This window comes from Dasypus novemcinctus, chromosome 8 (genome assembly GCF_030445035.2).
Source record: "Dasypus novemcinctus isolate mDasNov1 chromosome 8, mDasNov1.1.hap2, whole genome shotgun sequence".
NCBI classification, from domain to species: domain Eukaryota; kingdom Metazoa; phylum Chordata; class Mammalia; order Cingulata; family Dasypodidae; genus Dasypus; species Dasypus novemcinctus.
The window spans coordinates 108,622,465-108,649,790 of record NC_080680.1 but is presented as its reverse complement, the minus strand read 5'-3'; the positions used below and the strand labels follow the sequence as shown (position 1 = coordinate 108,649,790).

Genomic DNA, 27,326 nt, shown 5'->3' with positions numbered 1-27,326 from the left:
AAATATTTGCCATATAGCTCAAATTAATAATAATAAAAAGGCAGCTCAATAGAAAAACAGGAAAAATAAAGGACTTCCACAAATGAAGATATCTTGATTGCCAATAAAATATATTTTTAAAGTGTTCAACATCATCAGTCTTCCTTGAAGTACAAAATAAAACCAGAATAAGATACCACTCAAATGTCTATCAATAGTAAAATAGGTAAATACATTGGAGTATACTCATACTATGTAATAGTTTACAACCAATAAAAATGAATGAATTGCAGCTATGTGCAACAGCTGAATAAATCTCAAAAAAATTACTACTGAGCAAAAGAAGCCAGGTATAAAATAATGCAAATTGTACCATTCCATTTATATAAAGTTCAAAAACAAGAAAAATTCACTGATGCATTGATGGTAATAAAAGGATAGTGGTTATTTTTAGGGAGTGTAAGGGAATAGTGACAATGTTCACCGGGGGACAGGGTAGCTTCTAGAATGTGGTGTTCTACTTTACATAAGTTACATGAATGTATTCACTGTGACTATTTATAAGCCTGATTAATTTTAATTTGTACAATTTTATGTAAGTTATACTTCAATAAAATTTTATTTTTAAAAAGAATATGGGAAGTTCTACTTCCAGCATGACAAATTTGAGCAGCTCTATACACCTGCTTCCTAGCAAAACTGGTAAAAAAATAAAAAATAATTTTTTAATTTATACTCGGTGGTATTTCAACCAAGACACACTCCTTCCCTCCTCTGTTCCAGTTTGGTGGGATGGAAACTCCACCCCAAGTCGGTAGAGCCAAAAACACAGGGCTGGTCACCAAGTTGGCGAAGTGAGACGCTCCAGATGACCTCCCACACAGAAGCTTCAAACAACAAGCAAAACCTGGCAGGGCCCTCTTTCTCAGAGCTCCAGAAAATAGTTAGGGTTACAGTAACAAGGCAAGTGCCAAATCAAGAAAAAGGCAACATAAAAATGGTAGGGTGGAGCAGATGTGGCTCAAGTCATTGAGCACCTGCTTCCCACATGGGAGGTCCCAGTTTTGGTTTCCATGTGCCTCCTAAAAACAAAAAAGCAAACAACAAACAACAACAACAAAAACTCAGGGGAGCCAATATGGCTCAGTGGTTGAGTGCCAGCTTCCCACATACAAGGTACCAGGTTCAATCTCTGGACCCAGTATTTCCAAAATAAGAATAAAAAAAACCCAAAACAGTAGGAAAACCTCATGGCACCCTTGTTGGCCTCCCCCCTTTCCCTCCCCAGTCCAGTGCATTGTCACTCCCCGGTGTCAGTTCCAGAGTGAGCAGAGTAACCCCCATGTACACACTGGGAGCATGTATGTTTGTGCCAGTCTGCCTGGTGGCAGCATGAAGGACCAAACCAGGACATTCCTTGCAGGACTGCTGTTCAAGAACTGTCCTGCATGTGCAAGCTGCTCGCAGAGTCTTCTATAGAACGCTATAGCCTCAATAAGATTAAGTGCCAGTTACTCATCAGAAACCATGGAGGCAAGCAGGCACTGAGATGACATATGCAAAGTTCTGAAAGATGAAAAAAAATTGCCAACCAAGAATCCCGTGTCCTGCAAAATCATCATTCAAAAATAACAGAGATTAAGACACTTCTGAATAAACAAAAGTCGAGGGAGTCCATCACCCCTAGTTCCTCAAAAAGTCAAACATAGAACTATTATTCTCCCAGCAACCTCACTTCTAGGTATTGACCCCAAAGAATTGAAAGCAGGGACACGAACAGATATTTGTACGTCGATGTTCTTAGCAGACTTATTCACAATAGCCAAAGGTGGAAGCGGCCCAAATGTCCATCAATAGATGAATGGATAAACAACATATATACTACAATAGAAAATTATTCAGCTATAAAAAGGAATGACATTCTGATATTTGTACAACACAGACGAAACTTGAAGATATCATGTCAAATGAAATAAGTCAGACAGAAAAGGACAGATGGTATATTATTTCACTTTTGTGAAATATCTGGAATATACAAATTCATAGAAATCAAAAGTAGATTGCAGGTTTCCAAGAATGAGGTTTAGGGGGAATAGGGAGTTAACACTTAATGGATACAGAGTTTCTGTTTGGGGTGATGAGAAAGTTTTGGTAACAGATGGCCATAATGGTAGTACAATATTGGATAAGTAATTAATGCCATTGGGCTGTATGCTTGAAGGGGTTAAAATAGGAAATTTTATATTGTACATATGTTATCACAATTTTAAAAATAGAAGGGAGCCTCTTGATGACGGAAAAGTTCTCTATCCTGATTGTTATGCTGATTACATGAATCTGCACAAAATTCATAGAACTATACATGCACACAAATGAGAGCATATAAGACTGGTGAAAAAGTTCAAAACACAAAACAAAAAATGGCAAGTTTAAATGGTGATGATTTGACAAGATATATTATGTGCAAGCGAATTGCAGAAGAAGAAAAGGCTATGAAAACTACTAGATGGATATACAAAAACAAAAACAAAACATGCCCAAGTTTGTATTTGTGAGGATTGGGAATGGATAAGACTTAGAGAGTCAGGTACTATTTACTTTCCTCTCTGCACATTTTATACAGCCTGAATTTTTAAGTTAGGCATAAATTAACTTTACAATTTTTCAAAAGTGTGTGTAAGGGAGTTCATTTATAAAGTACCACCAATATGGCAGTAAAATAGAGGGAGAGAATGAGATTAGTTTGGAGAGCTTTGCCAGGGCCAGATGATACAAGGCCATCTAGGCTCCAGTAAGGAGTTTGGATTTTAAGTGGAATGAAAGCCCTTGAGTAAATTTGAGATGGGCATATGGAAACAAATGGGAGGCAATAGGTGTGAGGTATCAGCTTGATTTAGGACAAAGATGGTGCAGATAGATATGGGTTGCTAAGGAAGAAATTTTGCTAGATTGGACTAAACACCTATTGTATACCATGGACTATACCAAGAGTCAACAAGGTCTACACAACAATAATAACAACCCCCGAAGGAGGGCTCACTGTGTGCCAGACACTCTTGGGAACTTCATAAGTCCCTGGCCTTAAGGGAATTGTAGGTAGCTGAGGGTGGGGAGAGTGGGGCACTGGCAAGGGTGGAACAATTAAAGAAGGGAATATGAACAATGCAATTCTATATTCATTACTGACAAGGCCAAAGACTCATCTGTGGGCACTTAAGGACTTGCGTCAGGGCATCCTGCGAAGACCTAGAAACTCACTGATGGGATCTTAAAGGCCAGACAACAGAGCACGCATCAGCTTGTCCTGTTCTGCTGGAGATGTTCACCCACTTGTTCAGTCTCATCTTTCCCTCCCCATTTGCCACTGTTCCTCTCGCCCTTTGTAGGCTGGCAATTCTGAGGAGACAGCTCTATCCAAAGGGTAAAACCTGGCTCACTCATTCCAGGGCAGCCGATGTAAGACTTTGTACTCAGCAGAGAGAAGTGTCAGTAATGTGTTCTCCAGGGGACAGGCAGGCTCTAGGGTGCGCCCAAGGCAACTGCAAGCTATTTGGACAATAACATTCGGGAACCTCGCAGTTAAAAAAAAAAAAAAAAAAGAAACTGTGATGACTCAGCAGGTCTATTCCTGGGAATATTAAGAAACAGTCAACACACTTTGTTTTTAGAGTATGTGGCATATATACTAGTTTGGGCCATTTCTAAAATGCGGTGTAACTCAGACTAACTTGAGCTATGATTTCTTTTATGGAACATCAAATCTCATCCCCTTGTGTCATGGATGATTTAAAAAAATGTTTCCTTTCACTCTCAGTCTTCACTATAAACTGTATAAAAGTAGATAAAACTGGCTGTAATGCCCTGTCACCACCCTCAGAACAGAGTTCCTGAGGCGCGTCCTTGGGATTAGATTGGGCAGTCACTGATACCAGAGAATTTTGGACCTTCTCAGTCAGGATAACCTGGAAAGTTCGGTAGAGCTGGGCTTTCCTTTGGACTCAGTCTCTCGTTTCTCTCGGAAAGTACCTTCTCAAAATAAGCTCTCTTTCCTGTTGCTTAACTGAACAATTCTTTTTCCTTTCACTTTACCAGAATGCAGAATGGTGGTTAACCAAGTAAGCAAATATGCAAAACATATAGCTAAAAAAGGTAAAACATTTTGGAAACTTAATCACTGAATTCCCCCAAATACAGGCAAATGAGCTGAACCTCTACCTGGGATTGAGGGCAACAACCTAGCTGAGATACCCAAACAAGCTGAGCCAGCCAGAAAGGACTAGCTGGGGACACAGGCACAGGCAGGGGCTTAGGACAATGACCTGGTTGGTCAGTCTTAGAAAGCTAGGCGTGCAGTACAATCAATACAGACCAGAGTCACAAGTACCAAGTGCAAAATAAACACAGTCAACTTCCAACACACAGTCAGCCTCCAACACAGTCTCCAAAGTACACATTGAGTCTCCAACACACAGTCAGCCTCTAGTGTACAGTCAGTTGCCAACTCACAGTAAGCCTACAACTCATAGTCAGCCTCCAATACAAGTAGCTTCCAACACACATGGTCAACTTCCCAAGGCTCTTCAGCTTTGTGGTGCCTTCAGGAAAGGCAGATTGTCTCCTTCACTCCAGAAGTAGGTCCTTTTGCTTTAGTGATTTGTGATGGGCAGAATTTCAAAACGGTCCCCACAATCCCTGCCCCCTGGTGTCACAACCTGTTTAATCCCTTCCCCTTGAGCATGAGTGGGACCTGTGACTTGCTTGTAACCAATAGAATACGGCAAAGGTGAGGGCTCAAATTTGTTGATTTTGAGTTAATTAAAAGGGAGGTTATCCTGGGGGGGCCTGGTTCAATCAGGTGAAAGACTCTGAGGTCAGAGCTTGTCCTTGTTGGCTTGATGAATTGAGCCATCACATTGAGAAATCCCACATGGAAAACAACTGCAGGTGGCCTCAGGAACTGTGAGTAGCCTTCCAGAACCTGAGAGCAGACTCCAGCTGATAGCAAAAAGTTGGGGTCCTTAGTCATACACTCACCATTATAAACTTTTAAATGCTGCAGTATTCCTGGGTCCTTCTGGCAGAGCATCTTGACTTTAGAGCAAAAGCCTAAGGCAAAGTTCTACTCTGTAGGAGGAGGACCACGGCTGCTGGGGTCGAAAGGTCCAGGGCCCTAAGGCTTCAGGAAGGCAACTGGGTCTTCCCCAGTGTGTTCATTTGAGTGAGCCACAGAGACCTGAGGGAGGTAAAGGACACCAGTTCTCTGGGTCCATGGGCACGTGTCCCCTTTTGCGGCGGCTTGCTCGGTCGGTAGAGGTGGGGACTGGCTGCGGACGAGGGGTCGGTCCAGCTTAGGACAAGGGGTCGGTCCCGCTTGGGACGAGGGGTCGGTCCGGCAGCAGACGAGGGGTCGGTCTCACAGGGGTTGCGCGGTTCGGCTGACGGGGTCGCCCGGCGAAGCCGGCGACGAAGGGGTCGCCCGGAGAAGCAGGCGACAAACTGGGGACAAGGGAGGCCAGGCCCTTGTTGGGGGCTCTCAGGACTGGAGGGCGCACGGCAGAAGAACTACCACGGAGACAAGGTAAACACGCAAGTCCACTTTATTGAGGGAGAGGCAACAGTTTTATAGGGGCTGGGGAAGGCTGATTGGTCGAAGCCACGCCCTGCTCTGATTGGTTGCCGGAGAAAGGTCAGTGGGCAGTACTGGACGGGGGAGGGGTGGTGATTAGGGATTGGCTGTTGCTGTTGCTGGGGGAAGTGGCAGGGTTTAGTGATTGGTGGCTGCTGTTGCTGGGGTAGAGGGCAGACTGGATTTTTCCGCCCACGCCTGGCTGTTGCTGCTGTCGGGGGAGGGGAAAAGGGCAGACTGGAATTTTCCGCCCTGCGCCTGCGCAGGGAGAAAGAAGAAGAAGGGTGCCACCCCACAGGCATCGTGTGGCGCCATCCGGGAGGAAGGGCGGCGGCGGAAGCATGGCTGCCGAGAAGGGGAGACCTGAGGGCACTCTGCGCCCATGCCGAGCTCCCTTCAGGGGTGGCGGTGAGTCCGACCAGCCACCCTATTATGGGGGCAGCGGCTTGGCCTGCCGCGGCTGCTCCCCCGCCAGGCCAGCAAACCACACTTCAGCCCGAGGGGTGACTGCACCCTTTTTCTTTTTGGATTAGGAGGCTGCAGGATCTCTAAGTGTGGTCTGCAGATGTCTGCATCTGCCAAACTCAGGGAAGCCCAGTGTCTGGCCCCAAGTGGTTGGTTCTGCTCCAGAGTCCGGGAAGTGGCCATTCTAAGTCTTGGTGGGTTTGGCAGATTCAAGGCTTCAAGAACTCCAGGGACCAGAGCTGAAGAACGTAAAGGTTCTCCCCAACCCCAGGACTCTCCAGAGCCAAGGGCGCGGCAGTACGGTTGGTGGCTGAGATAGGCAGGGGCTGGTGCTTGGGGCAGGGAGACTATGGCTCTCCCAGCCACAAGTGACCCCCTCTGCCCCGAGGGCACCGTGCCTTCCAGTGAAGAGTAGACCCATGGACTTGGAAGTGGGCTCAGTGTCCAGGACCTGATTTGTCTTGGGATGATCACTGTGGCTTGGGATGTCACGAGATGAACAGAAGATCTGGTGACTAACAGAGGAGCCCAGTGCCTGGATGGTATGCACGGGCTTTGCTGTGCTGCCATGGCCAGGGACAGCAGCGAGACCTCCACGGGGCCTTTAGGCGATGAACAGGCACAAGTAGGAGCTGCAACAGGAGACAGAGAACAGGAAAGAGGCACTTTGAAGGGGGGTCCTAGAAATAATCAGAGGTGGGGGCACTCGTTGAGGTCCTCTGCTGGAGTTCTGTAAATAATCAAAAGCAGAGGATGGAGCCCATTACGACAAAGGATGTAAACCATGGTCCCTCTTCCATCCAGCAAACATTGACTGAGTGTCACCTTCTGCCAAACCCTATACTGGGCACCAGGGGCAAAACGATGGCTACGGCAGAGACACTGCCTTTCTGGGTTTTGTGGTCCATGGCAGCAGTTTCCATCCCTGGAAAACCACCTGATTAAATTAAGCCCGACTCTCTAGGGGTGGGGCCAGGCCGTGGGTATTGTTGAACCCCGCCCCCCGTGCCCCCCCCCAGATGATTCTAGTTTGCATCAAGGGCTGTGACCCCCTGGTCCAGCAGGAAAAACACACGCAAAACCAAACAAATTACACTACTGTGGGGCATTTCGTTGCAAGTAAGTACAAAATGCTGAAGAAGGAATTGAGGGAGGGTTGGTAGACGGTGACATTTGGGGCCTGGTCTTGAAAGAGTGAGTAGGATCCGGGTGATACAAGTCAAGAAAGCTTTGCACGCCAGGTTCAAAAGCTTTTATCTGGGAGGGTGGTTTTCGAAGTGCGGTCCCTGGCAGGCAGCATCAGCACCAGCTGGGAACTGGTAAGAAATGCAGATTCTCGGCTCCACCCCAGACCAAGTGAATTGAAACTCAGGCAGTGGGCTCAGCAGTCTGTCTTCACATCTTCACACACCCTTCAGCTGAAGCTGTTGCGTGCTGACGTTTGAGAGCGTTCTGGGAGGAAGTGAGGAACTATTTTAAGTTTTGTTTTGTTTTAATATGTACCAGCTTTGTTGAGATATTTTTCGCACACCATAAAAAACCACCCTTTCAAAGGACACAATTCAGTGGTTTTTAGTATAATTACAGACTCGTTCAACCATCACCACTGTATAATTTTAGGACAGTTTCATCACCCCAAAAGAAATTCTGTGCCCATTAGCAGTCTCTCCTCATCCTCCCATCACTCCAGTTTCAGCAAGCACTAGTCTACTTTCTGTCTCCGTAAATCTGCCTGTTCTGGACATTTCATATAAATTGAATCCTACTAGGTGGCCTGGTGTGTCTGGCTTCTTTCATGTGGCACAGTGTTTTCAAAGTTTGTCCACATTTTAGCATGTATCAGTACTTCAATTCTGTATGGCTGTATAATATTCCATTATATGGTTTATATTACATTTTAGTCATCAATTGATGGACATTTGGCTTGTTTCTTTTTTTTGGCTACAAGGAATAATGCTGCTATGAGCATTCAGGTACAAGTTTTTATGTGGACATTTTAAGTTTGGGGGCGGGTTTGTTTGGTTTTTTTAAAGACTTATTTTATTGCTTTATTTCTCCACCCCACCCCCTGCCTCGTTGATTTCCACTCACTGTCTGCTCATCTTCATTTTTTTAGGAGGCACCAGGATCCAAACCAGGAACCTCCATGTGGGAAGGAGGTGCTCAATCGCTTGAGCTACCTCCACTCCCTGCTTGTTGTCTCTTGTTGTTGTTTTTTCATCCCCCCCTCCTTGTGGCTTGCTTGCTGTCTGCTCTGTGTCCATTCACTGTGTGTTCTTCTGTGTGTCGATATTTATTTTTATTTCCCTCCCCCCCTTGTGGCTTGCTTGTTGTCTGCTCTCTGCATTCACTCGCTGCATGCTTTTCTTTGTTTTTACTTGTCTCCCTTTTTGTTGTGTCACCTTGCTGAGTCAGCTCTCCACAGCGCTTGCGGGCCAGGCAGCACTCTGCAGTACTTGCGGGCTGGTAGCTCTCCGTGGCATGTGGGCAAGCCTGCCTTCGCAAGGCGGCCCCGGGACACGAACCCAGGGCCTCCCATATGGTAAACAGGAGCCCAACTGATTGAGCCACAGCCGCTTCCCTCATTGTGTTTTCTTGTTGTGTCATCTTGTTGTGCCCATCTTGTCAGCTCGCTGTCTTGCTCGTCTTCTTTAGGAGGCACAGGAACCGAACCCAGGTCCTCCCATGTGGTAGGTGGGTGCCCAAGGGATTGAGCCACCTCCACTTCCCCTAATTTTTAAGTTTTTAAGTGGAAGAATGACATGGGCTGAAGATCACTCTTACCTTGTCAGTAGTCTTGGGGGGAAGGTATGTGATACTAAAGAGAGAAAGACCAAATTGTGAAAGTAAAATTGATAAGGTTTGGTGCTGGTTGGAGGAGGAAGGTGGGGTCCTTAAAGGAGCTGAAAATGACTATGCTCTCCTGGTGCAGTTCTACTTATCCTTCATAATCCAGATCAAGGATGACCTCTAAAGTGCAGCCTTCCTTGAGGCCTCCCAACCCCCCAGATGAAGATAACTCTGCCCTCTGAACATCTAGTCTAGGCAGCTGGTTTGGATGCACCAAACACAATCTGACATTCAGGCCAATTGACTATGTATTAACTTTCTGCAAGAAATCCAGTAAGAAGGTCCATGAAGACACATCACAGGAAGCCTAGTCAGACTCAGGAAGCTGGTGGGATTTAGACTGGAGACTTCAGGCCCCATGCACCATTTACTTTATGGGGCTACAGGCAATGTGGACATTTACCTTCTCTGGCCTGGTCACCATCCTCCTTGCCCAGTGTGGGAGTTGTACTGCCTTCCAAGGGCCCCTTTCTAGGCTCTGGGCTTCTTTAGCAAGAAGGCAGAATGGTGTTGAGCCCAGTCGTGTCAGTTCTAGAATTAGGCAGCCTGGCTTCCAGCCTCTCCACTTATTTTGGACAACGCACTTAACCTTTCTGAGCCTTAGGGTCCTCATCACAAACCGGATATACTAATAGTAGCTGCTTTCAAAGGGTAGTAGTAAGAAGTGAAGGAGATAATGCATTAAAAGAAATGAATTCTGCCAACTTGAATGAGCTTAGAAGGGAATTCTTCCCCAGTTGAGCCTCTAAAGGAAAACGAAGCCTGGCTGACACCTTGACTACAGACTTGCGAGATTCTGAGCAGAGGCCCCAATTAAATCACGCCTGGATTCCTGACCCATAGAAACTTTGGGATAATAACTGCATGCTGTTTGAAGCCACTAAATTGGTGGTGATGTATTACAAGGCAATAGAAGCCTAATAAATGACTGTAAGCATATACTCTTTGCTCTTAAATCTCTTAAAAATATTTCATTTTACTTAAAGCATTTCTTGAGCCTATATGTTCCCTTCCTGCCTCCCCAAATCCCATTATCAAAGATACACAAAAATAATTTTTAAGAAATCTGAATCAGCACTGTGCCACAAGGAAAAATGCACTCAGCAATTCAGAAACTTTGGGAAATTTCTGGAAGTTCAAAAATATATTAAATTAACAGCTGGCAACAGAAGTCTTAGGGAGGAAATTATTTTTGTTTCAAAAAATACTTTGATGAACTACTCAGGTAAAGGCAGACCTTTAGGGCATGAACAAGCAAAAAAGTAAGCCATAGCTAAATTGTTTTGCATTTCAAGAATTTTCACTTTTAAATTGTTTGCATATTTGAAATATGCTTTCTGTGATAGGTAGAATAATTCCCACCCTCACCCCCAAAGTTGTCCACATCCTAATCCCCAGAACCTGTGAAGATGCCACCTTACATGGCAGAACTTTGCAGATGTGATTAAGGATCTTGACATGGGGAGAACACCCTGGATATTGCAGGTGGGCCTAATGTAATCACAAGCTTCCTTAGAAAGGAAAGAGAGAGGCAGGAGTGTCAGAGTCAGAAAGAGATTTGAAGGTATCTCTTCAAATCTGCTGGCTTCAGCTTTAGTACAAGCCAAAGAATGCAAGCAGCCCCTTGAAGCCGGAAACGGCAAAGAAACAGATTCTCCCTAGAGCATCAGGAAAGAACACAGGCCTGCTGACACCTTGATTTTAGACCAGTGAGACCCAGGTCAGACTCTGACCTCTAGAACTGTACATCTGTGTGGTTCTAAGCCACCATGTTTGTGGTCATTTGTTACAGCAGCAACAGGAAACCAATACACTCCATTAACGTCATCTAAACGTCCCTGGTGAGATTTTGAGTGGAAATCATGAAAAGATGCTGAGTGCCACTGGGGGTCAATGCATATCAACCAAGGACCACCCAGAGGGTGGTAGAAAGCTCCACCAACTGAACAGATTCAGAGAAAGCAGAAACTACACCCTAAAGGTGATCACAGGGACGTAATATGTCTACCCCTGCCCATCCATGGAATTTTCAAAAATCTTAGAGACAGTCCTAGACTCTCCCCTCAGTTTTGAATAGAGGGTTAAGCCAATCTCATCTAAATCCTAAATGTCCTGGGTTTAGATTAAGAAGGAACCCAAGTGGTACCCATCAGATTTTGATTCAGCACATGTGTAATAGGATATTAAATGGGACACTTTTTTTTCCTTATGAAATTTTATTTTTGTGGTTTTAAATAGCAATATAATTACATGTTTAATATCAATGTAAAAGAAAAGGGTAAACACTGAAAAGACTATTACCCTGTCCACTTCCATCCCATTCTCTCTTGCCCCATTTTCTAACAATTTTCATTAGTTAGTTGTTATTTCCAGTGTTTCTGTATATAAATATATGTATTTTCATCCTGCCTCTTTCTTACACAAAAGATAGCATACCATATAAACATACGCTGTTCGCCATCTTGCTTTTTTCACTAACAATACATCTTAAAAATCTCTCCATTGCAGTGCAGGGAGTTCTTCCTAATTCCTTTTTTTTTTTTTTTTAAACAGCTGGATGGTGTTCCATTGTGTAGATGAATATACCCCTCCAGAGAAGCATTTGGTTTGTTTCTAAGCTTCTGCTCTTATTTTTAAAAGTCACAATAATCTTATATGTGTGTGTGTCATTTTGAACACATGCAAATGTGTCCATGGGATAGATCCCAGAAATGGGACTGCTAAATTGAAGGACAAAGGCATTTGGAATTATGTCAATATTGCCAGATTCCCTTCCATAGAGGTCGTACCATTCTGTATTCCCACTAACACTGGAGGGCATTTCCCACTAGCTTCAGTAACACAAACTTCTGGATTTCTCCCAACTGATAGGTGATAACTGATATCTTACTTGCCTTTCTCTTAAAAGTGAGTTTGAGCACCTTTCTTTCTTATGTTCAAGAGCCATTTGTATTTCTAGTTCTGTGAACTGGCTTTTTGTGTCCTTTGCCCCCCAAATGAACTAATTGTGTCTTTTTTTTTACTAAGTCCCAAAGAATCGAGAAGAAAATAACAGGTGGCACACACTCCAATATTCTAAAATGAGGATTCCCAACTGGTTTTGTTGGAAACTCTTAGTCCAACAACCATTCATAGGTAGAGAGGTTTAAATGTCAAGGGTAAAAAGACAGGAGTTCTTTGGAGAAAGGTGTTGGAGTGCTGAGTATTTTTTATCCCCCACCACAATGGGGGTAAGTAAGGGGGTCTTTCTTAGCTCGAGCCTAGAAAAAAGAGCTTCAAGGGGACCACTACTCAGAGAGTTTGGCTTGTCCCCTAAACCTTCAGAGGACACAGTAGCCAGGTGTCTGATTCCAAGGTCAAGACACCCAAGAGTCAGGAGGCTAAGGCTTGGAGCTGGTGTGGTTCAGTGGGTGAGCGTGTGCTTCACATGTATGAGGTCCCAGGTTCAATCCCCAGTACCTCCTTAAAAAAGAAAGAAAGAAAAAAAAGAGGTTGAGGCTGTCAGTCCAGTAGCAGGGCAAAAGAGTGGGAAACCTACTGGAGGCAATAATAAGTTAATTCTCACCGAGGAAGGGACAAAAGGTCTCTCATAGGTAAGAAGACTAAAGGCAAAAGTCAGTAGCTGGCAAGAGCACGAACGTTGTATAATTCCACTTACATGAAATCTCTAGAATCAGAAAATTCATGGAGACAAAAAGAAGGGCCTGGGGTGGGGAAGGACAAGGAATGAGGAGCTGTTGCTTCCAGGGTATAGAGTTTCTGCTGTGGTTAATGAACACCTCTTGGTAATGGATGACAGCAAGGCTAGCACAACACTGTAAGTGTGATTAATGCCACTGAATCGTACGCTTAAAAAGGGTTAAAGTGTTATGTTATGTTATAGATGTTACAACAAAAACTACTTTTAAAAAGTCTGTGGCTGGAGCTACCCATGGGGGCAGGACAAGCCCCATTTGACAGAGCACGGGTCTGTGCGTTGCATGGGTCAAGGAGGCACCCTGGTGAACAATCGTGCTGAAAAGCCTTCCTGATGTGACTTTGCCCAAAAAAGGCAGACTGCCAGGACAAGAGAACACCAGCTGTAAGAGACTGTAGGGTAGAGTTCAGGGTAACAAAATCACAAAACATCTAGATAGGCACAACTACAAATCATCCTGTAAGTTGAAAACTAGAATACTCTAGACAGGAATGCAAAAGAAAAGTAAATGGAGACACATGCCATGTTCTGGGATAGGAACACTATCTATTCAACACACCTCCCAAGGAAAATACTAGGATTTTGGAGGGAACTTGACCAAATAATGCTTTAATTTATATAAAATATTCATGTATCCATGAATAAATATGTAGTAAAAGGCAAGAATATGCTGAGAATTAACAGGAAAAAAGAGTGATAACTTGCTTCTACTTAGCATTAAAAACCTATTTTAAAGTTACAGCAGGTGGTATTGGTGTAGAAACAGGTCAGTAGAACAAAAGAGAAATTTCAGAAATAGACCTTTAGTATATGATAAAGATATGATTTCAAATCACTAAGGAAAAATAACTTTCAATGACAGATAATGGAACAACTGGCTAAACCATCTAGTAATAATATTTAAAGGCACCTCCACCTTCCCGCTTACACTAAAATAAATTTCAGATGGATTAAAAATTTTAATGTTAAAAAAAATTCTAGACTATCTTTATTACCTTGAGGTTGGAAGATCCTTCTGAGCATGGCCACAAAGGCAAAATACATAAGGAAAAAGACTAATAGCTTTGACTATGCAAATGCATGACAATGTATAGCATAAACAAGGTTAAAAGGGAAATGATAAACTAAAAAGACTTTATTCAATGGCTAAGAGTTAAAATCACTATGCGACAAAGAACTCTCTCAAATCAATAAAATCAATAAAAGGCAATCTAAGTAATGGGGAAAAAGCAATTCACAAAGACAGAAATTACAAATGGCCAACAAAGCAAAATACAGAAAAGCGAAAAAAAATTTGAAACATCATTTTTCACCTACCAGACTAACCAAAATTAAAAATATCGACAGCATCCAGTGGCATTGAGGGTTAAGGAGCAGGGTTTCTTCTGGTGAGAATGTAAATTGGTGTAAACTTTCTGTGAGACTGCTCTGGCAATATATAGTAAAACGTAAAACATATAGAGTTTTCAATCCAGCAATTTCTCTTTCAGGAATTTAGTCTAAGTAATAGTTGCATATGTTTATAGAGATCTATATATAGACAGTACACATTTGGAAACACTGTAAAAGCACAATGCACAATAGAATATTAAATAACTTATGGTACAAACTTATAATGCAGTCATTATTGACATGAAAACATAGCCAAGGTATGCTGATGAGTGAAAGAACGTGTTACAAAACCACTTGCATAGTCTGATCCCATTCAGGTAACCCAGGGATTTGTGCCAAAAAAAAGTAGAACTATGAGATATCCAGACTAACACACATCATCATCATCATCACCAAAATATTATTGTTTTTTTCTAGGAAGTAGAATTTTGGGAAACTTAGGCTATTTGCTTCACTGCATCACCACCCACAAGCTTGAGCATACAAAAAGCCACTCCCTATTTCCTCTCTAGAATCAGGCCTTCAGTTTCACCAACAACAGTTGCAGTATGCAAAACGTCCTTAAAACTCTATTTTATTGACTACTGCTAACACTGGTTTTCCCTTAGATGAATAGAAAGGAAAAATAGAAGGTTTAGAAAATGAGAAGGTGAGAGTAGCAATAAAAAGGGAGCACTGAAAATTCTTTTTTGCTTCCTTTAAAATCCATGTTGGGAGCGAATGTGGCTCAAGCAGTTGAGCATCCACCTCCTACATAGGAGGTCCTGGGTTTGGTGCCCAGTGCCTCCTGAAAAAACAAAAAAACAAACAACTAGGAAAACAAATGATAAAACTAACTCAGGGAAGCCAATGTGGCTCAGTAATTGAGTGCCGGCTTCCCATACATGAGGTCTCAGGTTCAATCTCTGGCCCCCAATACCTAAAAAAAAAAATTTAATTCTGGAAGTCCAAGATAATTTTTTCTGTTCTGGTGTTATCTTTATTACCCAATTGCAATTTCAATTCTTGTGTTAGGGATTGAGTGTAATCTATTTCTCCTAATTAACCTCCATCTAATCAGTCAGTTGGTTGTGGCTCCTTCAAAAAGTGATGGATGTTTCTTACAGTATAAGACATGTTATAATATTAAAGGCAAAGGTTAAAAAAACATTGTTTGGAAATTTTGAGGCCTGACTTTCCCCAAGAACCAAAAGGGGGCCATCCAAAGATGAGATCAGTAGATAGCTCAAGGCCTCTTCTTTTCCCTCTAGACTTGCAATCAGAAGATTTGGCCCCACGATTGAGTCATGTACCCATCTGAACCCATTTCTTCACTTCTAAAATGGGGATCAGTAAACCCTGTCCTTCCCAACATGCAGAATGATTGTGAGGATGGAAAGAGGACACACATACACGGAAGCTTCTGCATATAGCTGAGGAGACAGATACTAAAGGCACAAAGAAACCAGCCAAGGGGCAGTATGCTCTGTATCTGGGGAGCCCTCCAAATTTGATTCCTGGCCCAAGAAGGGATCAAGACCAGATCATGTTTACCTCCACACACTGTCACCAAGATAATTGATGAGGAAAAGATCCTTCCCTCATCCCCATCTTAGGATCTACTGTTAATGGGACTGGTAGCCAAGCTCAATGCCCCAGTCTACAGAGGGCTACCTGGATGGGTCCTTTGACAGAAGGGGGGCCCACTAACAGTCTCCTGATGCCCCCTCCCTCCTTAACCAGTAATTCACTTAGAAAAAACAACAACAACAATGTTGTGATAAAGCTACCAAGTGAGTTTAGAGAACTTAAAACTGTCTTCAGGCTTATAAGAAGACTCGGAAAAGAACTGCAGAAATAGTGACATATTTTGTAAATGCTCAGCACTTGCATCTGCCAAGTATTAACACAAAGCAATTATAACTTGGAATATTTAGAGGAAGTTACAAAGTCCATGTTTTTTCTCTTTTCATCATCTTTCATGAACTGTTTTTACATTTCCACACTGTACATAGAATTTGTATTTTGCTTAATATTTAGTCAAGATTTTTAACCAGAAACTTTGGTCCTAAGTAAGTGGGATTTCTTTCTTTCAGTGACAGTTATTCTAAGTTCCCATATAGACAATGGTAGCTTCTTTGGCATTAATTATTTGTGGGGCTGGAAATTAGGGAGAAGGTCAGGCTACCAAAACATACAGAGTTTACAGAACTGGTTAAAAAAGGGGAGAGGTTCAGATTCTTTCTTGATAGGAGGGGCTTTGAGGGAAATCTTTACTCCCCAGAGGATTGACCTTATACTAACCTCAATAGTTTGTAATGATTACAAATTTAGTTAAAGGACTGTGAAAATAGTATGAATTTGGCTTGTTGCACATAAAAATCATAAAGTAGAAAGCTGTTTCTATTAGTCTGCTAAGCTCTCTCCTCCATAATTCATCCAAGATGTGAACAGAAAGTATCTTAAATGTTGACCCTAAATTGTAGTCTGAGGTAGTACCTAGAGGCTGGAAGACAATTTTTCTAATATTAAAAACCAGCTTGCAAGGCAGGGGCCAGGTCTGACAAGCTGGCATTGAACTCCCAAGTGGCAGGATGTTCCTTCAGACGGAAGTCTCTCTGACTTCCCAAGTGAGTACTGACTCTTGGGCATCACTAAGAGGAAGACATAGCCCAGTGCCACCTGATCTGTGTCCTTTGGTCAATATTACACGATACTTCAGGGTATCAAGTTCATAGACATAGAACTGGTCCTGTAGCAGGGAACAGGTCAACAATTTCTGAGATTTCTCCTTTCAGAAGATTCCATAGAGAGTGACACCATCTTGAATCCAGGAATGGGGCCAAGGTGGGAATGGAGGAAGTTGCAGGCCCACGCACCTCTGCATGGAAGCCACTTGGGGCCCAAGGGCATGATGCTTGCAGGTATCATGACACCCGCCCAGCAGCAGGGCATCCTTCCCATGCAGCGGCAGTCTGCAGCCTACACGTGGTGGAGATAAAAGAAGAGGTAACAGACAAACGTTCATTTCCCCGCTGTGCATCCCTCCATGCAGCTCACGCACACATCCGTGGGAGGTAGTTAAGGGAACGCAGAATGGGAAACCAGCCACCCCTCTGGGAGGGCCAGGGTGGCCATCACCATGCCCGAGGATGGGGTCGGTCATGCCTTCCACCTGTGCGCGTGGAGCCCAGAGCAATCCCCCATCCACAGCCCCCGGGAGCCCTCACCCCTCAGCTGTTCTTCCTGACTCCAACCCCGTCCTCCCTCCATTCCACTCATTTCTCAAAAATGACCTTCCCACATACCACACTGCTGAGAAAGAGAGGAATGCGAGAAGGATCACAACAGCCACGGAGCCCAGTCCAACACCCACCATCTGCTGTAGCGTGATGGGCGAACCTGCAAGACAAAACCACACACTGAGCGGGCACTGCGCCAACTCACAGTCCCTCCAGGAAGCAAATACTCAACTGTGCGCATTCCATTTTAACCCAGAGTTTGGCCCGATGTGACGAACAATCCCAAGAATGCCCAGAGTGCCTTTGTGTTCCCTGAGTTGGCCCTGGGGATGGAGGACCTCCAGAAACCACAGCTCCAGGGTTTTTCTGAAAAGGAAGTATGAAACCAGAGGGGAGAAAAAGCCGATCTTCTTAAACATGCACACACTGCATCTGGCTTTTTACTGGTCCTCTAGAGTCGCGTAAACTTGATGGATGTTTTGGGGCAGTTTTCCTTGGCACTGAGGAAGAGATCATTTGGATTTCTGCTCCCCAAATAATAGTTGTCTCAGGGGGTCAGATGAATGCTCTCTGTTCAGTGGAGTCACCCACCATTTTCTGCGGACGGCAACAAGGAAGGCATGGCATTGCTCTGCTCAGGAGGTTGCTGTGGGGATAAAATAAAATTGGTGCAAAGCTCTCTGAAGGACATACACTCTATTTGGGGGGCACCACCTGCCAACTCCAGGGGGATCCCTGGTGATAAGCTGAAGAACACCCTCCAAGTTGGGCTAAGGGACTGAATCAGAGCATCATGTTCTAGACCAGAACAGAGGTCTCGTTTTTATTTGCAAACACTTAATTTAGCACCTACTATGTGCCAGACGCTGTTCTAATCACCTCACAAATATTAACTCAGTTTCCTAACCCAGTGTAAAACCTTGGACAAGTTATTCAGCCATTCTATGCCTCTGTTTGCCCACTGAGGGATGATATGATAACATGGGAATAACAGTAATGCCCATCTTCTAGTTATTTGAAAAACAAATGAGTTAACACACTTTAGAAACTCATCTGGCACAGAATAAGCCATAAACAAATATTACCTATTAATTTGTTACCGTTTTATTAGTATTTAAAATCATTGAGGAAACGACACACTATTCATAACTAATGTAGGAAAATAGGGTAACCATTTAGAATAAAGTGATATTTGATCCCTAGAGCTTATGCCATACACTAAAATAAAATCCAGGTGGATTAAAGACTTAAAACAAAACTTAAAAGAATTAGAAGAAAATATGTCACTATTTATATAATATTAAAGTGGGTAAGAATTTCTAGGCAATTTTTAAAAGGTGGAAACCCTACAAGAATAGATTGATCAATTTAACAGATTAAAAACCATAACCTTAGGCATACCAAAACCTACCATAAATGAGATTAAAAGGCAAATGGCAAACTGGATAAAATATTTGAAATAAATAAATAGCAAACACTTAACATATAAAGAGTGTTACAAATTAGTAAGGAAGGGACAAATACTTCAATAGCAAAATGAGCCAGTCCATGAAAAGGTAAATCACATATAAAATATGATTGTAGATGACTGATAAACCTTTAATCGAGTGTTCTTTTCACAAGAAATAAAAATGAAAATTGAAACATTGTGATGCTTTGAGTATTAAATTAGCTAGGTTTCCTTTTTTTTTTTTTTTTTTTCTTAAGAGAAAATACAGCATTGGTCTGGAGATGTTGTGGGAAAACTGGGACTTTCCTGCACTGCTTGTTCCATCCAACCTACCCAGTATTCCTCCCAACTTGGATCATCAGTTTTCCCTCTATTTTTTTCCTCTGCACTGTCATCCTCTGTATATTTTAAATCATTGATGAAAATGTTGAACCGAAGACTACCATGGATAAAGATCCATATCCTGCATATTTCTGGATCTGATACCAACTCATTAATAAGCAATGAATTATTGGGCAAACAATCAGTGTCTACGCCAAATACAGCCCTCATTTCCCCATACTGTCTACAAGGGCATTATTAAATGTTTGCCCAAGTCAAAACACATTATGCTTGCCCTATTTCTGTGACCAATTAATGACAGTGTGCAAGAGGATAAGGAGGGCAGGCTGACCTAATCTACTCTTAGAGCTACCAAACTGCCTGCTGGGAGTTGCTACTTCTTCTACCAGGTAGACACAAAGCCATCTCTTGAAGAGCCTGCCTGACCTTGGCTTCAAGTTCTCACTATATACACTTTGCAAAATCTACCTCCTTTGTACAAAGTACCAATTCTTTGCTCATCTCCAGGCTTGTTACATCTCTTCTTCAAGATTCATCGCTTGCAGTGGTTTAGTCTTCTCATTTGCAAATTGTATGAACCTGCTAGAATGTGCTTCATCCAGATCAGAAAACTTGAACTTATGTAGGGCAGTTAGCTTTTCCTTTGCTTTCAAATATCCTTATACAAATCAAAAGGACAGAAACAAAGTAGGAGTTAAGGAACTCAATTTTCTTTTGGCCATCCAACAGCAAGATATCATCTGTCCTAAGCAGGGGGCCCAATTATTCCTTACTCAGAAAAATCATCTTTATTCTGCATAGCACGATTTGAGTGTTGGTCCCAGGCATGATTCTTAGGGGCAAAACATTTCCTGGTTGTATATAAAATATATATATATAATCTAATTTGCATGTAGATTCTGAAAATCTGAGTCACTCTAATCAAGAGCACTCATTGTATAGCCAGAGCAGTTTCTTTAGGTATGGAGAAATTTTTTAAATGGCCAATTTGAATAGTATATTTCGAGAGATTTCCTATCCTCTGGTGACAACCTCCCCCTTTCATATAGTGTCAGGTCTATTTTTTTTTCTGAATCATTTGTAGAATATTCTTTAAAAACTCAAGTGAGTCAATCATGCGTTCTATCCCAGAGTCTCTGTTACTCTTGGGGAAAGTAAACCCGTTAGGCCTAAAATCCATCATTCTCTTCATGAAAGTTCCTTGAAATGGAGGTGTAGAGTTCAGGAGGAGTGAGTGGGCCCCCTGGGCTTATCTTTACCCCCTTCTCCTTTCTCTGCTGGAAATATCACAGGTGCAAAGAGGAAGCTAGAAAGGGGTCCTTCCTACTATCAGACATGTGGCGGTTTGAGAACTTCCTATAGGTGTGGACATTTTCTCATGAATTTACATGAGCATAGTCATTTCCTAAAAGCAACAATTCTGTTCTCCAAATAGCACAATAATTAGCACGTGACTTCTATTGAGTGTCTCAACTTTCTCTTTGCTATTCTGGGGCCTCCTCGCTTGAATTCCCTGTAAAGCAGGAAATGGCAAAGGAGATCAAAATAGAAAAATAATTCAGAGATAAGTAATGCTCAATAAATCAGCAGCATTCTTGCATAAGTTTTCTCTTGTTGCTTAAAAAATTACCATAAACTTAGCTTAAAACAACATTCATTTATTAACACCCAGTTCTGTGGCACAGAGGGATTGAGTTTTCAGCTCAGACTCTTACAGAGCTGAAATCAAGGTGTCAGGCAGACAGCTTTTCCTTCTGGAGGCTCTGGAGAGGAGCCCACTTCTGAGCTAATGCAAATTGTTGGCTAAATTCAGATAGGTCCTTGCAGTTTTAGGACTGAGGTCCCATTTGCTTGCTGGCTATCAGTGGAGGGTCACTCTTGGCTCCCACAGGTCACCTACATTCCTTGCCACATGGCCCCTCCATCTTCATAGCTAGCAGGAGAATTTCCCTGGTATCAAATCTCTCTCTCTCTGAGTCTCTGACTTGACTTGTCTCTGACCTCTGATACAGATATAAAGGGCTCATTTGATTAGGTCAGGCCCACACACATAATCTCCCTATTCAGGAACTTCATTACAGCAGCAAAATTGCTTCACAGCAAAACCTTTAATAGTGTTTGATTAATAACTGAGAGGAGGTAGGGGTACACCAGGGCCAGGAATTTGGGAGGCCACCTTATAGTTCTGTCTACTACAATTACCTAGGTTTTTAAATATGTTTGTTTAAATTTCTCTCCCCCACCCCGCCCCGTTATCTGTTTTCTGTATCCATTCGTTGTGTGTTCTTCTGTGACTGCTTCTATCCTTATCAACGGCACCAGGAATCTCTGTTTCTTTTTGTTGTGTCATCTTGTTGTGTCAGCTCTCCGTGTGTGCGGCACCATTCCTGGGCAGGCTGCACTTTCTTTCGTGCTGGGCGGCTCTCCTTACGGGGCGCACTCCTTGTGCGTGGGGCTCCCCTATGCGGGGGACACCCCTGCGTGGCAGGGCACTCCTTGCACGCATCAGCACTGCGCATGGGCCAGCTCCACACGGGTCAAGGAGGCCGGGGGTTTGAACCGTGGACCTCCCATGTGGTAGACAGATGCCCTATCCATTGGGTCAAGTCCGCTTCCCGTGTTTGTGTCTTAATGTAAGTTTTCTCTGGCTTATTTAATTTGATAAATAAGTACTGCATTTACTATGCTTTGGCCACTTTGTTAAAGCCTACAAGGGACAAAAGGATGAGGAGGATGTAACCTCTGACTTCAGGAAGTTTATAATTGCTTAGAAAGTGATTGAGCGTGAATGCAAATCTCTCCTGTGAAAGGCATTATGGGGTGGCACCACTCAGTGGTACTACAGTAACATGCAAGTTCAAATGAGGGAGAGGGCACGTCTGCTGGGTAACCAGACAGCACTGGAGAAGGGCCGCCGTATCCGTGACTTGTGCTCAACCACTGAGAAAGTACTCACCGTCCTGCGAATTATCATTCAACCCAATTCAATCAATTCTGACTGAGCATCTTTTGTGTACCAGGCTCTGTACCAGCTCTTCAGGTGCTCTCTCTTAGGGGTTTAAAATTTAGTAGGAAAAGACAAGACAATTGCTCTAAAGCATGGCAGAATGGCTAAAGATAGGGGGAGCCTGTCCTACTGAAGGAACTAGAAAAGCTACAGGCAGAAGATGGCACGTGAATTCAATCTTGAAGGGTGGGTGGGATTTTAATAAGCAGAGATTCACAGGCAGGTCCTAACTTCATCTAGGAGGAAGTAATCTTATGAACAAAGCCATTCAGGAGGGAGAGCATGGGCTGTATCCAGAGAAGAGCTGGCACTTCAGTTCGAATGGAGAAGAAAGATGATACAATTAAATGGGTATGTTGGTGGCAAACTGAGGCCTTGGAATCCAAAGTTAAAAAGCCTAATTAAAAAAAATAAAAATAGGAGAACCATGGAAGAATCTTCAGGGAAAGCCGAAATGAAGAGACAACCTGTAAACACTAGTGATGGGGAGATGGAAAGGAAGGTTTGCCGATCATCCATCCTCACACAGTGAACCCAGAAACGAAAAAGCCAGAGAGCCATGTGAGGTGCAAAATGTGGGCGGAATGAGGAAGGGCGGCACCACCAGTGATTCAGAGGTTTCCAGCCTGTGCTTGCAGAATGTTCCGATTGCAGCATATTATTGTCCCGAGCATGTCAAATGACCTTGCTTTGTGATCCAACGAATCACAGACTCACAGTACTTTGTGGCCAAAAGAATCTCATAAAACCTGGAAAGGGGTCATTAAGAGCCAGCCAAGTTAAATGTCGCCTCAACGACACTCAGCTGGTTAGTGGCAGGACTCAGGCAAGGAAACTCAGACCTCTTCCCTGGAAATCATCACAAAGCTCTTTGAGGGGCAGTTTGCAAAAGGCAAATGGCAAAATGCATCACTGGGCAAAGGCAAGAATGTGGCTGATGTTTGGCAAAAGTGAACTGGAACAATTCCAGGGCTAATTTGGATCTGAATTCTCTCCAAATTACTTTCTGAATGGCATTCTTCAAAATTTTTGTAAAAGACTACCAGAGGCGAATGCAAACAGAGATAAATTTTGTACATAGATAAATAAATGGTAGAATTGCCTTCAGAATTGTAAACATAATAGTGGGCATTCTATTAACCTCCAGAACTTTCCAGTGGCTTGAATTCAAAGGTTTGAACTCATTCTTTCAATATTGGTTCTTAAGTAGTGGGGGGAAAGGGCACAGGCAAAAGTCACTTAGATATTTTCCATGCAATCACAGGAGAATGACTGTGGCCAGTTTGTAGGTCATTTCTTATACCCAGTTTGAATGTTTTCCAATTATACCAAACAGTTACTAACTGGAATGGATTCTGGAAGCAATTGTATCTGTCTGTCCAGGAATGCCCGCACGTTCCATTCTTTTGATAAAAGTACCACTTTTTCTCGTGGGAACTCCATTCCCACCCCCAGAGCTTTACAGGATGGATTGGGAGAAAATGTCCAGAATGTTGAAATGTGAGGTTCTTTCTCATGGCCTTCCTTAAACTCCTATTAGGAAAGAAGCTTGGTGCATCTGAATGTGGAAATGGAACGGCACACATTGTGTTAAGAGAGGCCGTTTACTACCTGGCAATCAGAATTCCAGATGGCTGATGTGCAGGTAATTTGCCTTGCCCCTCACCAGCTAAAAAGCCATGTCCTCTACCTTTATTGAAGCTGGTGTGAGTAAAGATAAAAGGATGGGAAATAAGATTGGAGCAGAGGGAAGCGGATGAGGCGCAGCCAGTTGGGCGCCCATCTACCACATGGGCGGTCTCAGTTTTGGGTCCCAGTGCCTCCTAAAGAAGACGAGCAGATGCTGCACCCACCCCAATTAGCTAAACGCCATAGATGCTGCACCTGACGCAACAAGCTAGATGCTGCACCACCACACCAAGCAGATGCCTAAACAAGCAGATGCCACAAGCCAGTGGATACCACAGCCCACGGACAGCGGATGTGGCTCAGGCTGTTAGGCACTCACCTCCCATGTGGGAGGTCCTGGGTTTGGTTTCCAGTACCTTCTGGAGAAGGTGAGCAAACAATGAGCAGACAGACAGAAAACTATGTGGGGGAGGGGAGAGAGAAATTTTAAAAATAAAAAATAAATAAATCTTTAAAAAAAAAGAAAAAGATTGGAGGAGAGGCAGACAAATGCAGGAAGCCTAAATCCCCAGGCTCCTCCCAAACATTTCCTGCAAAGTACCTTCCACTAACAGGGTACCAAGTCCTCCACTGTGAAGTACCACCCACCAGAATAACCAGCAAGCAGGGTAATACTTCCTCACCACCCTGCCCATTGTTTCATTTTTCTGGGGGTAGGGAACCCAGTGTAAGGGATTAAGGTGATACTTGAGGCTCATTGGTGAATTCCTTATGCTAGGACTCATAAACCACAAGGGAAAAGTCCTAACTCAAAGATCAAAAACTTGAGAAGATTTTTGGTATCAGCCACAGACTAATGGATTTTCTGGAAATCAAATCTACTGGCTGGCTGCACGTTTGTTTTAAGAAATATATTGCCAGGGAAATCCCAAGCCTGGAAAACAAGGACCTGTGATTGCTCAACCCATAAGGCAATCTCCCTGCCTGGCTAACTCAGCCCCTGTGAAGTAGAAAGTTTAAGCTACACAGCACCAGAAGAATCCTCCCCACGGCAGCTCTTAGATATGGCTTTGGAGGAGGATGGACCAGGTATGCTCTCCCACGAGGCTGATCTCTGGACAACCAAACTGATGAACTGAGTGAACCAGTTGGCTGCCAGGGCAGGGAAGTCTGACTCTTCTTGTCCAGCAAGAAGTGGTCATGGTTATGGGCTGTGACCACTGTGTATTGCTTTATCTTTTCCTCTTTTCTAAATGAGAGTGTTCATTGTGGTTATGGCATTTTCCCTTTCATATTACATGCGGTGATTAGGGAATGGTTAACTTTGTTGAAGGGATCTTGGGAAGCACATCTGAATCTGATCAAGAGGAAGGTAACATTTTGAAATCCTGCTCTTGGGGATGAATGCAGTAGCAGACCCACTTTGAGTTATGGACAGTCCCATTTTCCTAAAGAAGGATGTTTTTCTTAATATATATGTGTGTGCACATGCTGAGCAGTCAAATGGTAGAAGTCAGTGAGCTACTGTAGCTCTTGTTTTGGTTTGCCAGCCTATTTTCCTGGACTCCTTTGCCTGATGGGTATCTTGTCCCCCCCTCAGTGCAACTCTAGTGGTGCCGTTGATCACACTGTTCAGGTCCAACCAGCCAAACAAATAAGCACGAAACCCAAAGTAGGTCAACCAAAGTACCCGTGTCCTATTTTTTTTTTTAGGCCAGTAAAAAGAATTTACTTGGGAAATGGGGGGAAAAAGCAGAGCTTGCTGAGAAATTGGAGGGAAAGCCCCATCTCCTATTAACAGTGACTCATCCAAGGGCTAACTACTTACCCTAAGAGGACAGACTCCTTCCCTGAATTGAAAAACTTTCTGAACCCCCTGCAGTTGCTCAGCTGGGGCAGCTGGTGCCCATCTCTCCCTAGCACATGGCCTATAGTAGAAGAAACTGAGGCCAACTCACACCGAGAAGCTGAGAGCAGGGATACAGCAAGGGCTTCTGCTCAGGCTACTGAATCCCAAGTTCCAGTTCCTGGAGTCTTGGAGGTGCAGCTCCTTCTCTGATTCCATAAGCTCCACACCCCCTATTCCTTTCGGTGAGGACTTTTTGATTAAACAGTTTGAGCTGGCTTTTTGCCACCTGTGACAATTTAAAAGCCATCTCATTAACAGAAGCTTGATGCTGCAGATTGGAAATAGGAGAATTAAGGACAACATTCTTAGGCAGAAAGTGGCTTTACCTTTCACCTGAGCCCAAACTGCACAGGAGTATCTTCTCATCTAGAAAAGAAAACATACCAAGACATTTAATTGGCAGTACATGGTGTTAGTTTAAATAATACACTTTAGCCCCGTGGATTTCAGCTTTTTTATCTCTTGGTTTGAACTAGAAGATCTTTAAGGACCATTGGCTCTAACATTTTACACTTCATATGAATACCATCAAGAGTTCAAGGGACCGGCATGGACAGCAGGGACAGAACTGCCACCCTAAGGGTCACTTCTATAGCGTTCCAATAGATTACAAAAAGCACACACCATGGGAAAAACACAGGAATGGCAACAGGTTTCATTTTCCTTGTCAGCTCTAAGCAACTGGCATTGACTATTTGGAGAACTATGTTAGAAAGGATTCTGAGGTCAACTCCAGCAAAAAGTTGTGATGCGTGTTACAGGCAAGGCTGTGAGAAGTTCTGGCATATAATAATACTTTACCTATTTGGATGACACTTACCTGGCCACCTCAGTTAGCCATAATGTAGCCAAGAAGCAGACTGAAAGGAAAAGGAACATGTGTGGAAGCTTATCCATAGTGGAAGAGACTCACAAGCTCATTGGAATGAAATGCCTTCTATTTTTCTCCCCCCTCCCATTACTGTAGGCACATTTCTCTATTAGGAATGCTAGGATTAGTATCTCTGATAAAGACTCAGGAAGATATTCCCCAGAGGAAGCTGACTATTGGGGCTCAGAGGAGATTTCCTCCAACCTCATTAGAAGATTCCCTTTCAAATGACAACCTTAGACATTCTGGTTTTTTTTTTTTCATTAAAATTTCTAAATTAAAAAAAAACTTGAACTGGAAAAGTCTGGGAAAAGCCTAAGGTGGCCATAAAATTTCTAATGTGATTAAACTTGGCCTTGATGCTAAATGATTAGGAATGAAGGGTAATGTGCAGGAATAACCAGTGAAGGGCATATTTCAAGACACTGGAGAAGCAAAAGGACTTCAAACAGCAAGGCAGTTATGAAGGAACTGGATGTTTTAAAGAATAGAAGTTGGCAGGGGGCAGGTGAAGACAGACTACATTAAGCTGGAATGCCTTAATCAGATTTACACTTTTTACAACTCATTCTGGCAGTAATGCAGAGCAAAAAGGTAGGTAGTCTAAGAGACAGGAAGATGAGTTAGAAAATTGATGTTCAGACAAGAGCTGACAAAGGCTGGACAGTGCTAATGAAGAAGGAGAGGAAAAGATTATTTTAAACAATATGAAGGTGATAGAATTGAAGGATTTGGTGATGGACTGGTGTGACAATGTAAGAAACGGAGATTAGTTTAGTTTTCACATAAAGGAAGAAAATATTCGTTAATGTAACCTGGCAGCCTACTGCCTCAGTCTCCCACTCCTGGGTTAAGCAGAAACAAAGGAAACCAGCTTAAGTCAGTCCT

At 43.2% G+C, this 27,326-nt stretch overlaps 1 protein-coding gene across 4 annotated transcripts in view; it reads right to left on the bottom strand.

The window, feature by feature from the left end:
* Positions 1-5,560: 5,560 nt before the first annotated feature.
* The window catches only part of SUSD1 (sushi domain containing 1), a 174,680-nt gene continuing 152,914 nt past the window's right edge, over positions 5,561-27,326 (bottom strand). For 3 of the 4 annotated variants that reach the window (XM_058302538.2, XM_058302540.2, XM_071217064.1), the window contains 3 exons: positions 25,894-25,933; positions 17,297-17,390; positions 13,735-16,970 (listed from right to left, as the gene is read on the bottom strand). In XM_058302538.2, coding sequence (XP_058158521.1) covers positions 16,916-16,970; positions 17,297-17,390; positions 25,894-25,933 — 189 coding nt within the window. In that variant the 3' untranslated portion in view covers positions 13,735-16,915. Of the gene's footprint in view, positions 6,703-13,734; positions 16,971-17,296; positions 17,391-25,893; positions 25,934-27,326 lie in introns of those variants that run through there. The other variant, XM_058302539.2, reaches the window with a different exon arrangement.